The 12,924-nt window shown below is 35.7% G+C and overlaps 1 protein-coding gene across 1 annotated transcript in view; it reads right to left on the bottom strand.

Moving 5' to 3' along the window:
- The window catches only part of CNTN4 (contactin 4), a 297,038-nt gene that overhangs the window by 214,637 nt on the left and 69,477 nt on the right, over positions 1-12,924 (bottom strand). The window contains exon 4 of the mRNA XM_040628130.1: positions 3,773-3,868. Coding sequence (XP_040484064.1) covers positions 3,773-3,868 — 96 coding nt within the window. The remainder of the gene's footprint in view (positions 1-3,772; positions 3,869-12,924) is intronic.

Here is a 12,924-nt window from a genome sequence, read left to right on the forward strand (position 1 = left end):
AAATACATGAAGTAAAGGTAAAGCCTGAGGTGATTATATTTTATTTCAAATTCTTTTAAATGCAAATTTGACACAAAAGTGCTCAACCCTTCTGCTTGAGAGATGTGGAAATCAAAGACCTCTATCTCAACAGTGTGAATCTGGGTTGGGTTTGTAGAAGGTGATCAAAGTGGGTGGATCTTAAATCTGGTGCTGCCTTAGAGTCTCTAAAACAATAGATTTGTGGAATCAAAACATCTTTGGGAAGTGGTTGGACACCTATGGCTTTAACATGTTTCCCTGGTTATGCCTCAGCTTCCTGCCCATCACTGGCCAGAAATGAGGTGTGTGAGAGAGAATCACAGATGTAGCTCAGGACTTCTCAAACTGTAATGTGTGTATGAATCACTTGGAGATCTTAATAAAATGTGAATTCTTATTCAGTAGGCTCTGGGTGGAGCCTGAAACTGTCTTTTTAAGAAGCTGCCAGGTGAGGCAGATGCTTCTGGTCCACGGGCCACATTTTGAGTAGCAAGGATATTGGTGATATATAAAAGGAAAGTGAGAACAAAAACCTCCCTTGAGCAGTTCATGAGGAATTCATTGGTGAATAATACAATTTTAGTCAGTGGTAGGAAGACTCTCAAAGTACCTTGGTTCTACTGCTATTTAACGAGAGCTTGGTTAAGCATTATGAATTCCTGGAGCCAAATGACCTTGCAGTTGATGGAAATCAAGGAGAAAATTCTGGATCTCAATAACCTCTATTTCTAATATGAACGGACACCATGCACAACCAGAGCCCATCACAGTGGCTTCTATTGTTTGGTGTTTGTGTTAAGATTTAATAGTAAAATCTATGCAATGACTGAATTCGTATCTATTAACCAAGAGATGACAAAGATGCTACATGTAGTGACTGGTAAAGTACTGGAAATACCTGCTGACTGAAATGCTTTTCAAAATGGATTAATTGTTGCTCATTTCTATGTTACCCTAAGAGGGTCTGACACTGCACAGCTTTTGAAAGAGGACATGCAGCACCCTTTACAATGGATTTCACACCATTACTCAGTATCCCACTGATACAATAAAAGGCTGACTCATTTCCTGCCCTCTGCATGATCTGTTACAATTGAAACTGGGGTACCATATGCTGGGTCTAAAATGCTCAGTATGTCCAGTGGCTCGTGGTGATTCTGCTGGCTTTCAGGTGATACACAGCCTGGAGAAGCAATGAGAGAATCACTGTGGCACAGTTTGCACTGAAAGGTTTTGAGTAATTGGGGAGATTTCATCAGATAATCATTGACTCCATTGCCCCAAACTGATGGCTGTCTGAGATGCTCTCTTACACCCTTCAAGATCCTGTCTGTTTTCTTGCACATCTCCTTGCCTTGCCTGCTTTGCCCACACTGTTACTGAGCACGCAATTTCTAATAAAGCCCATAATGAGAATATTTATTTCCTTGTCTTTCACCATCAAGACTGTCAGGAATGTCAGCATAGCTCAAGAAAATGGATTTCAGAGCTGCTGACTGCTGCCAGCAGAGACAAGCACATTTCAGGGGATGTCTATGAAAAATTTTTAATATATTTCTCTGTGGGAAGGGGAAAGTCTTCAGGTGTCTCACTGTGTAGCAGCATGGCAACACTTCAGGTGCCTTGCCTTTCCCAAAGATACCATTATACCAGGGAGTAGTGGGGCACTTTGTTTCTTAATATGCCTACAAGATTAATTTTTAGAGTTGCTGCCATGGTATGAAAGTTTAATGCTGTGAGGTAGACTGCAGAAGAAATTAGCAAAACCTTCAATTCTTATTTTGATCAGATTTCATCATAGAAAGAGAAAAGTTAGTCTGAGTGAGCTTCACTTTAACCTAAATATACGTCCAGTTAATGGCTTTCTTCATATGAATGACAGAACTTCAATAATGCAAACATACTAGATAAATATGTTTAGTCTTTATTGAGTTACTACCAGGTAATGATACAACTAAAAGGGATCTGAGAGATTTCCTTTCATCTCCTCATTGTATAGGGAAGAAGAGCATGGCATCAAAAATTTGAAAATATTTGCTCAATATCAAATGATGTGAAACAGAGTCAGGACTGGAACTCATGTCCTGGACTCCAAATTTAATGCTTCTGGTACAAACTTTAAGGGAAAAGGGGAGTCTTAAGGAATAAACCCATCTCTCAGAACACAAACTACCAAAATCTAATCTGGATTCTCTACCAGTCTTCAAAAACCAGAACCTCAAATAATTCCGTGTCTTCAGTCTAGACTCAGAGGGGGACCTGCCTCTTTCATCTGTTTTTATATTTGTCATGTCAGAAGTACAAGTCTTTTAGCTATTTTGCTAATTGTTATTTCCTGCTGGAAAGGTTAGCTGGGGCATTAGATGAGAAAGGAAAAGTTACAACTTTAGAATACAGGACAAAAATAAAAGGGTGTTTTCAAATTCTCAGCTTAAAATATATATTTTTCTTTTCATCATGTGATAAGCCAAACAGAAAATTAAGAACAAGGATAGCAGATAGCAAATTCAACTTTAGCCAGAATTCCCAAGAATAGAATTTATCAATCTTGTTACCTCAAGTTTTAAAGGAATCCTAATAAATATCATTATCTATTAAACCTCCACACTACTGAGACCTTTATGGGAAGTCAGATTTGCCTGTCAGTCACCGTTAGTTTTTTTGGCAGATGTTGTCAGTTGCCTATACAGCATGTCTCTATAGTGTCCCTTATTATAAAATTATGATTTTTTTTTCTGGGCTATCAAATTGATATGTATAAAATACTTGATTTTTCAGTCTCTTTTGCCACTGGGGGTGATCAGTGACATGTAATTAAAAGTCCTGGGGCAAAGCTAACCTTTCATAATACAAAGGCAAACTGAGATGGAGACTTTTGACTTTTGTCCTTGACTATTTCTATTTCTTCCTATCTGGACTGCACACTTGGTACCCTAGCCATACCACATGTTAAATCTTCAGAAAAGGATGCGAGAAATGGCTTCTGTCCTGGAAGACATCTTCAAGAAGTGCTATCAGCTTTAGACTACATACCTCTGGAAATGTTTGTGAGAACAACACAAACTCCAGTCTGTTGAAACCTGTGTTAGGTGGGTTTTTAGTTATCTGCAGTCAAATGAATTCCTTATTTATTTTTTTATTTATTTAATGGGAATTAAGGAGGGCACTTGTGATGAACACTGGGTATTGTATGTAAGTGACGAATCACTAAATTTTACACCTGAAACTTAGTTACACTGTATGTTAATTAACTGGAATTTAAATAAAAACTTAGAAAAATAAACACAAATAATTCAAATGGATTCCTAACTGATCCAGTTATTATGAGTCTTTTACAAAGTGATCCTGGATTCTATGGTCAGAGGACTTGGGTTCTGGATCTGATCCTTTCCCAGACCAAACACAAGATGAAATAAAGCAATGTCAGCTTTGAAACTGATCAAGTTGGAGAAAGTACTGGTAGTTTTACCTACATTGCCTTACCAAGCAACAGGATTCTGATCTCAGTGGACTCAGGTGTCTTTTCCCCTTGTGCCAGATAGATAGCAGTGGGGTAGAACATTTGCAGAATTTGATATTTTCCTATCCTAATTATGGGAGGCATTGACAACGATTCTTCCTTGACACAGAGGGACTTTGGGAACCTCTGCAAATGACACTTTTCCTTTAGCTAGTGCCAAGGGGGGTGAAAAATCAGCAAGAAAAATAGCAGCGAGTGAAGTGTGGACATTTCAGTGCATTTAGAGTTTACCTCCTGAATGAGCTGGTGGGCCACACAGTAGTACCATCCCCTGACCTTGACGGACAGACACAGTGCTTCTTGTTCTTGTTTTAAAGTTTTCAAGATCTGTTAAGGGAAATAAAGGGAAAAGGGTTTAAATTAAAAAGGCTTAAGATACTACCGGGGAGTATAAGTGTTTCAAAAGAGGATAGTCTTCTGCTGAAAAACAGCCTTTGTATCATCCAAACCAAGAGAATTCAGTGTAGCCTCTTTTCACATGTTATTGTCTTGTCATCCTTGATTCGTATCTATACTGTAATGGAGCTACTTGCCACATGTGTCTAGTTAGATTTAAAACATATAAAATTAAATAAAATGTACATTTCAGTTCCTGAGCCATACTAGCTACATTTTATGTTCAACAGCCACGTGTAAGCTAGTGGTTAGCGTACTGGACAGCAGAAAAATAGAAAATTTACATCACTGAAGACAGTCTTATTGGACAGTACATATCTAAAGGAAAAAACCAAGGTTTATTGATGTTAAGTGACTTCACCAACATCTTTTTGTAATTAAATATCATTATCAGGATGTAAATTCATGTTATCTAATCCTCAATTCTATTCATTTCACAAACCATTCATTATATACAACTACATGTATCGCTCCATAAGTACCTGGACTATGACTCTGTTTGTGCACACACACGCATTATATACAATGTATAAACAGACATACGCACATATACATAATTGTTTCAAAGTTCTTGTATAGTTTTAAAAATTTATAAGGTATTGTCCAAGGTTCCGTTTGGAAAAAAAAAAAAGTTCCCTTCTGTCAAGGAGGTCAAGTCTGGTTAGAAAGATAAGACATTACAACCCAAAGATCACAGTTTGAGTCAGTGAATAAGCAGTTGCCAATAAAAATGAGTTAATGTAAAAAATATGTCTAATAAAGTGACAGACATATCACTGTTTAAAAAAAATGGTTTTTCTTCCATCCTCCTAAAAGTAAATCCTCTCAACAAGAAGTATTTTAAGTACCATTTCATTTTTTGTTGTCTAAAACATCTGATTTAATAACCTCTTATCAGATTTGAGGGTTATTCCAAGCCAAGTATGTTCTGCAGGGTTGCAAGGCCATCTAGATGTGCACACTGGAGTTCATGGACATTTACTGACTATTTCCTCCATGCTGGCCATTTTGGTAAGCATTTTATAGCAAGTATCTGAAGTGATACTAACAACAATTATATGAGTTAATTACCATTAATGTCTCCATTTTATAGGCTAGAAAGGAGAGGCACCATGAGGTTTGTTAAAGGCTACATTAATGAGTGATGAAGCTAGGGGGAGAAAGCAGACAGCCTTCCTGCGGTTACAAAAGGGGATGTTTCTACAGTCATGCTTGACTTTAAGAAGAGGTCAGGATATTAAAAAATTTAGACACATACATATCTTCATTACCAACTTCTGGAATTACACAAATTTTAAGATCATACATTATTATTTTCATCAACTGAGTACTTATAAAAATTTCATTAAACATCATTTGTCAGCTCAGGATACAAACATTGTATCCTCTATAGTTTCCACCCTGTAGGGATCCAAGAGTGTAGTGGGCATGACTGACAGGTAACACCTCATCATGGGAAGCCAAAGACTGTCAGAGTTGAGTCATGAAACAGGGCACCTGGAGGACATGTACATATTCAGCACAATATAAAAAAGAACTATAACTTGAATTACATTTCTGCTGCAATACAATTCTTTTAATCCAAGGAGCATAAGGTGAGACTAAGACATGATATTTTCTTTCAAGGAAATGGCTCTTCAAAAGAGATTCAATGAGAGATTTAAAAAAACTTTATTGTAGAAAATGGTTTAATATTATAAACCATTATCCCTAAATGTGACAGTGAATCACTCTGAATTGTCACTTCTGCATATAGGTTCTTAGAATACATCATCTAAGTTTTTGCAAAAACATCCCATCCAATCTTCAGAGATGCATGAAAAAGTAAGGGCTAATAGATAATAGAGATCAAGTCCTATCTAGGCAAAATGCACCATGGTTATGACTAGAGAAGGGGCATTACGAGATGGGAAAGAAAATGAGAAACACATGCAATGATTTTTAACCATCCTTATTGAGTTTAAAAAACTAGATTCCTGTTTCTTCCTTTTTGGTTTATGAACTCATGCAGTTCTACAAGGATTGGGCAGTCAGAATAAATCACATTAGCCTGGTATTTGAGAAAATATTTAGACATATTTCTTAGTAGTTAGTTGAAATAAATTCCACATGGCAAACCCTATTTACACAGTGAATAAAAAGACTGCATTTAGACAGATTGGACTTTGAAATCAACTCTGCCATATATTAGGCATGTTGCTGACCTTGGGCAAGTCTTCATTTTCTCATAAATAAATGTGAATAAATGTGCTTTGTTTTAAAGTAAGAGTCATGGGTAACAATTAAATAAGATAATACTTGAAAAGCACAAGGCCAAACACAAAGCCTGTCATGCCACAAGTTTGGTGTTTGGTATATGTTTGTTCTGTCCACTGAAGAACATTATAATACAGTGGCAAATCCTAACCCAATCATTCTATTTATGAGAGTGTTCCAAAGAGTAAAATGAATTTAGAGAGAATTCTAGAGAGCTATAGATCCTAAACAAAGGACACTATATTTATGCACATATTTAAGGAAAAAATGCATGTCCAAAACTGGTCTTTTTGGATATAACTATCCATCCAGATCACAATTACTAGCAGCATGGTAATTGTAGAAATCAAAGAACTATGTGTGTGAATGGTGTTTTTTGAAGCTTGTATACTCATGGCTCAGGCCTTTCTCAGCAAATTCCCACATATATTATTTTTCTAAGAGTCATTTTATCTCTAAAGCCTTGGTAGTAGGTAATGATGGCTAGCAACAGACCTTACAAGATTGTTAGAATATATTATAGATAATGCTCTATTACCATGACCATTGCTCTAATAGTAATAATAGCATCTTCCTGCAAAATGCATTGAGGTCATACCATGTGCGAAGCACTTTTCATATAGATCTCATTTAATTCCATCATAGGTTAAATTCCCAACTAAAAGGTGATAGAAGTGAAGCTCAGAGACGTTTAGTATCATCTTCACCCACCTAGGAAGTGGTCAGAAAAATACAAATTCCTGTCTCCCTCCAAAGCTATTGTTTTCAAACACCAGAAGCTATGGCTTCCCCACTGATTTAGTGAAGCCAGTGAAAAAAGAGCATTCAAACTAGTTACTCAACATCTTAGAGACAAAAAAAAAAAAAAAAAAAAAGAAGTTTGAATGAATATTAAGCTCTTTAGTGAATGTGTAAGAAAATCCACATTTCAATGCACAAAGCAATGAGTAGGTACATTTGATTCCAAATCTTCTATTCCTTTGCTTTTCCTTGTGGGTGAGTACTCAATGTAGGATTTTAAACATTAGGTGAAAAGGATGAAATTGAACAAGGAGAAAACAATCAGAGGCAACTCTATTAAGAAGCATGATTGTTGCGTTTTCAGGAAGGTACCTGAACAATGCAGTCAGTTACAAAAGAAATGGCTGAATAAATGTTGTATACGTATGATGAGGAATTAATATCCATGTATTGTGGCTTTTCAAAACAATTTGTTTTTCCAGCTCTGTATATGGTTCATTGACATGTGATTCCTAGACTTTTAAAAAATAAATGGCTATACTTTCTGGTGTTGATTTCATTCGCCAGCGTTTTATATAAATTTTTCCAGAAATCATATGCCAAGGGATGCACAATTTTGTGGCAGATGTGTTTTCATACCATATTTTTCTGCTGAAACAATTGTCCTTTATTCTGCTATGGAATGTAATATCAGCATTTCATTTTTAAATGAGATTAGAAAATATGCTATAGTATTTGGAAAGTGTATTGAGTGCATGGAGGAAATGATTTAGCATTTAAATTCCCGGGGGAGTAAAAGTATACAAAGGTCTTAAAGCTGCAATATGTGATAAATAATAAAAAGCCTTAATATATGAGAATACTTAGAATTCAGACTGCAGAGTAAATCAGAGTGAGGGGAAAAATCTCCACATATTTCCTGTCTGTGAAGTTATTAAATGTTTAGAGGAAAGGAAGAGATACCCTACAATAAATACCTGGATGTACTCTAGAGAAAATAAAATCAAGAAGGCCCAAGATTTTTTTTTGAGAAATAACAGTAAGTAAGAAAGAGTAACTTATTTAGGCCATCATTAAGGGACTACCCATTGAACAAGGAAGAGCTAAAGCCATTCATAGGGTGGGACAAGCCAGAGTATAAGAAGTTTAGTTTTAAAATGGCAAGAGGCTAATGAGATCACAACACACATCATGGTTTGTTAAGAATCTACAAAGAGGTAGGAGAAAAGGAAAGAGGAGGAATGAAACAGTAAACTATGCAAATAATGCACGTATTTTTAATACATGTATTATTCACTACAAGTCAAAAAAAAAAAACCAATTCACTTTTATTCTGATTTGGGTAGGCGTGGATCCTATTAATTCTTATAGAGTGGCCTTAGAACAAGAAATTTCCATCACCAGTTTCCTTTGTTATTGCTCCCTCCAATTTTGAAAGTAGCAATCAATAAGGAAATCAATATCAGCTTGGAAAAATGGTCAAGCAATACATTTGTTATGAATACAATTTCCATAATGATGATTGCACCATTTATTTTTTTAAAAGAGGTATTTTTGGAGCATAACTTTAAAAACTGATTATCATGCAGCATGTTTAAAATTATGTCTTGACTCTCTGCCATTTGTTCCCTGAGTGTATGCATTTGTGGATGCACATTTGCATGGTTTCTTGAATTCTAGAGACTCCTACTGAAAACAAGTCTAAATTTATAAAACCTTAGGAATTGCAAAGCCACATCTTTTACATTCTTTCCACTCAGGAAGAAACAAGAAACCATTAGTGAAACTGGCATGGTTGACTGGGTTTCCCAGTAAGAATATATAGCAAGAGGAAGAACTGGATAATGGTTTAACATTGTAGTCAGAAGGACCTAAGTACATATCTGGTACTCTTACTTTCTAGCTGTATGATGGTGGTATGTGAGTTGTTTAATCTCCTAGAACTTCAGTTTCTTCAACTCTAATATTAGGATATTAGAGATCTCAGAGAGCTCTTTAAAGATGAAGATCATGCATATGAAGCATCTACATACTGTCTGATCCAAAGTCAGTAGCCTATAAATGTTAGCATTATCATTATCATTTCTCGCCATCAAAGGAAACTGCACAGAAAGTGACTTACTGGGGGAAAGCCTGTGAGTCCAAACTTCCACCAGGTAAGGTAACATTAGAGTGGTCAAATCAATTGTACCATGGCAAAAAAAATGCAATAAGGCTTGAAACAGATCTTCTTTTGCTAATCTTAATTGTTTTTTTAAGTCTAGACAGGAGCTGAAGTAGGCAAGCTACCTTATCCTTTCCAGTGCATGGACTGTATTCTTTATATGACTTACAATTAAGATACACTCACATACAATGGATTCAGAAAATTTTCCTTAAGAACTTTTTCTTATGATGATATGACCTGAGGAAGTTTGTATTACTTTAATGTAAAAGTGGAAAATATTTTCATAAAACAATAAAAACTGATGGTTGTTTATCTTCTACAATGGATGCAAACATGATGTTTGAAACAGAGATAAATGATGAAACATTATATTATTTACTGATTATATAAATTTACTCATTGAACTTAAAGTTTTGGAAGTTCACATTGTACACCAGATGGAAATCGAATGGATATAAATGGAAATTGAAATGTATGTATATATGATTACAAAATACTGATAGATACGCTTGTCGGTATCTTGCTTTTCCTTATGCTGTTAACTTTCCCATTTGTTTATCCAATCTTCAGCAAATATTTTTTGAGTTCCTCTTTTATTCCAAGTATCGATGTCAGCTATCTTATTTCTCTAACAACTAAGTAAAACAAAAGAAAAACATATGTCTATGCTAAATACCTGATATTAAATATCCCAATTTGTTGGCAGTCTTAAGTAAGGGACCAAAATCTGATTCTAGGTGGCAGTCTGACATTGAAAAGTAAAGCAAATCTCTTTCCTGGAGATCTTTGTACAGATAAAAAGGGCTTTATTAATATTTCTAAGTTAATGTATACTCAATTTACAAATGACTCATTCATAGAACTGGCCTATGACCTTGTTCTTTCACAGTCCTAAGGCTGCTACTATGGACATCCCTATGAAAATTCTTAGAGCACTTATTTCCAAGTACAAAGGAAGAGCCTGTGGGAGCTCTCCCAGGTACTGATTATGGCCACACACTGTTCTCCCACCGAATGCCTGAATTTTTTTCTTACCCTCTTTAGTCATGCCAGATGAAAACTCTACAATTTAGGGATTACTTTGGAATTACAGAAATTACATTTTAAAACCATAAATGGCTGTAAATGCATTACCTTGCGAGTAGTCATTTACAGTGAAGAGTGAATTAATCCAATCAGATTGCTTCCTCTTAGTAAGTAAATAAGAGCAGTAGGGATTCTTTGAATGGGAGTTTTGATTAACCAAAAAAAAAAAAAAAAGAAACAAACAAAAGAAAATGTTATCTATGAAGTAATGGGGAGGGTAAAATAGGGCTGAGAAAGCTCAAGAAGAAATTAATGACCTAAAAAATACGATGAGGAAAGGTGTGTAGAGATTGTCAAAGACAAATCTGCCTGGGGTCAGCAATCTTGCATTTTGGAAAAGAAGAGATTATGCTCCTCTTTCTCTTGCACAATATTACTACATCATTTTTTTGTTTCCAGCAACAAAACCTAGACAAGAACTTAAAATGTGTATATGTGGACTGCTTGGGAAATTAATCACTTTTGTAAATACTAATTCATTAGCAAACAACACCACCACCATCACAATGGAATGTCAATTTTAACTAGCTTCCATAAAGAACTCAATTTCTCACTTTCCACATGTTCATTCATTTAATCCTTGCAGCAACTCTATAAAGTATTATTACTAATCCCATTTTATACAAAGAAAAAGTTAACACTCAAGATCAAAGATATAGTATAAGGAAGAGAACGAATTATAATCCAGGTTTACCTAATCCAGAAGTGTATATACTTAGGCTCTTTTTACATAGAATTAAATTTTAAAAATCAAACCATACTTGTTGATTGTCTGGTTGACTGTTTGAAACTTTTGCTTTTTTACCCCTCTACTATTATTTTCTTGACTTTTCGAGAAAATAAAGGTTGCTTTGCTGCCCTTTGCTCGGCGGGCGAATGACTCTCTTGGTAGCTCTTTTTATTTTTCATATTAGTTTTTTTCTCTTTCTTCATTTTTTTGGCGTATTCTATTTTATCTAGACCTTTGTGTTACTTAATAAGTCAAAGAACAACTCGATTTAAAATGTTTGAGTTTCTCCGTGTGTTCCATCAAAACCTGAATCTATCTAACTCACAAGGTTACTGTGATTAGTGTGATATGGCAACATAAATAATGTTGTTCTCCTTTGGAGACAGGTGCTTTAAAATACAAGCTATTATTACCAGCATTTTTCTCTACAGGAGCTCATCTCTTTTCGCATATCATCCTGACTCAGGAGTGTTAATGGTTAGGCAGCTGCATTCCCTATCTTTGGTTTCATGTTTACACAACACAAACAGAAACAAAGGTTTCAGAAAAGCATTTGGCCTAGTAAATTTTAGAATAAAATATGAAATATTCACTGTATTCTACAAAGGCACTTTCATATCCGGTCCCTGCCTATGTACCCAGTGCCATTTCCTGTTATTTTCCACCTTCTTTATTTAAACCATAATGAACATGTTTTGCTTTCTGTTCTTCAAACACTTTAAGGCTAATCCTTTTTTAAGACCTTTGAACTTGCTGTTCCCTTTGTTTGGAATGCACTTGACTCATCTTTTGGCTCATCGTTCCCATCCCTCAGGACTCAGCTCAAATATCACCTCCTCAGAGTAGCCTTTTCTGAGGGTTTATCTCAAGTAGACCACCACCTGGCTCCTCTCACTTTCCATCACATCACCTCTTTATGATGTCTTACATAGCAATCATCGCCAGCATCTGCAAATGACTTTGTTTGCTTATATGCTATTTGGTTTATTGTCTCCCCTTCCTCTTTCCCCCCCACCCAAGATAAAGGCTCACTGGGGCACAAATTTTTTCAGTCTTTATCAATATGTAGCACAGTGCTCCAAGCAGTGTTTGATACATAGTAGGTACTTAATTAGTATTTGTTGAGCATTGCTCTCCCTCCTGTTTCACACACTGAGTCAGCAAGACATTTTGGTCTACCATGAACTGACTTCTATTTGTCCACATGACACATTGTTTCCCAACATCTTGGCTACAAAAGACCTTTGGGTGCTGGATCTTGCCAGGGATGCTCTGGAAGGTAACTTTAAAAAAAAGGCGTCTAATCAAAGGAGTCGAGCCACCTACCACACCTAAATGTGAAAGCTTAGAGATACACTAAGACTGAAATACAATCCGGGTATGAAATACATTTGCTGCTTGGTACAAGAAATACCCTCCCATCTGCTGACCTCCGAGGCTCAGGAAATGCCCGAGATGATGAAAACATCAAACAACATCATGCAAATTGTATGGGTCTGTTATTTGTGATCAGGGCTATCAGCTAGTCAGTGATATATCATACAATTATCTGTTTTTCATCTACTGTGAGAATTCTGTAATTTGATAGACTTATGATCATTATAGTTTTGACAGAAAGAAACATGATTCTTCATTTTGTACTTTTACTTCATAGCCTTTTCTTCTCCCTTCTGAAAATTAAAATTAGCAAGTTGTGATTCATTGTAACAGTCTTCTTAATAAACGGGCAACCCTAGAGGGCAAATCAAATATATTCAAGTAACACTAAAATAAATATCCTCTGAAGAAATGCTGAAAAGGCACGTATCAGGAGGCCATTGTAAAGTCAGTAATCTATAGGAAAAACCTTGGGAAGATATTACTAAATGGAGATATATGGCCACAGATCATGATCAAACCCTAGAGACCACAAATCTACCAGCCACACAATTGGTCATGAAACACTGTGCTTTAAAGTAAAAGAAATCTTTTCATCTCAAACTTTTTCTTTCCATTTCTTTTGTTTTG

This window comes from Ursus maritimus, unplaced genomic scaffold (assembly GCF_017311325.1).
Source record: "Ursus maritimus isolate PB19 unplaced genomic scaffold, ASM1731132v1 scaffold_14, whole genome shotgun sequence".
NCBI lineage: Eukaryota > Metazoa > Chordata > Mammalia > Carnivora > Ursidae > Ursus > Ursus maritimus.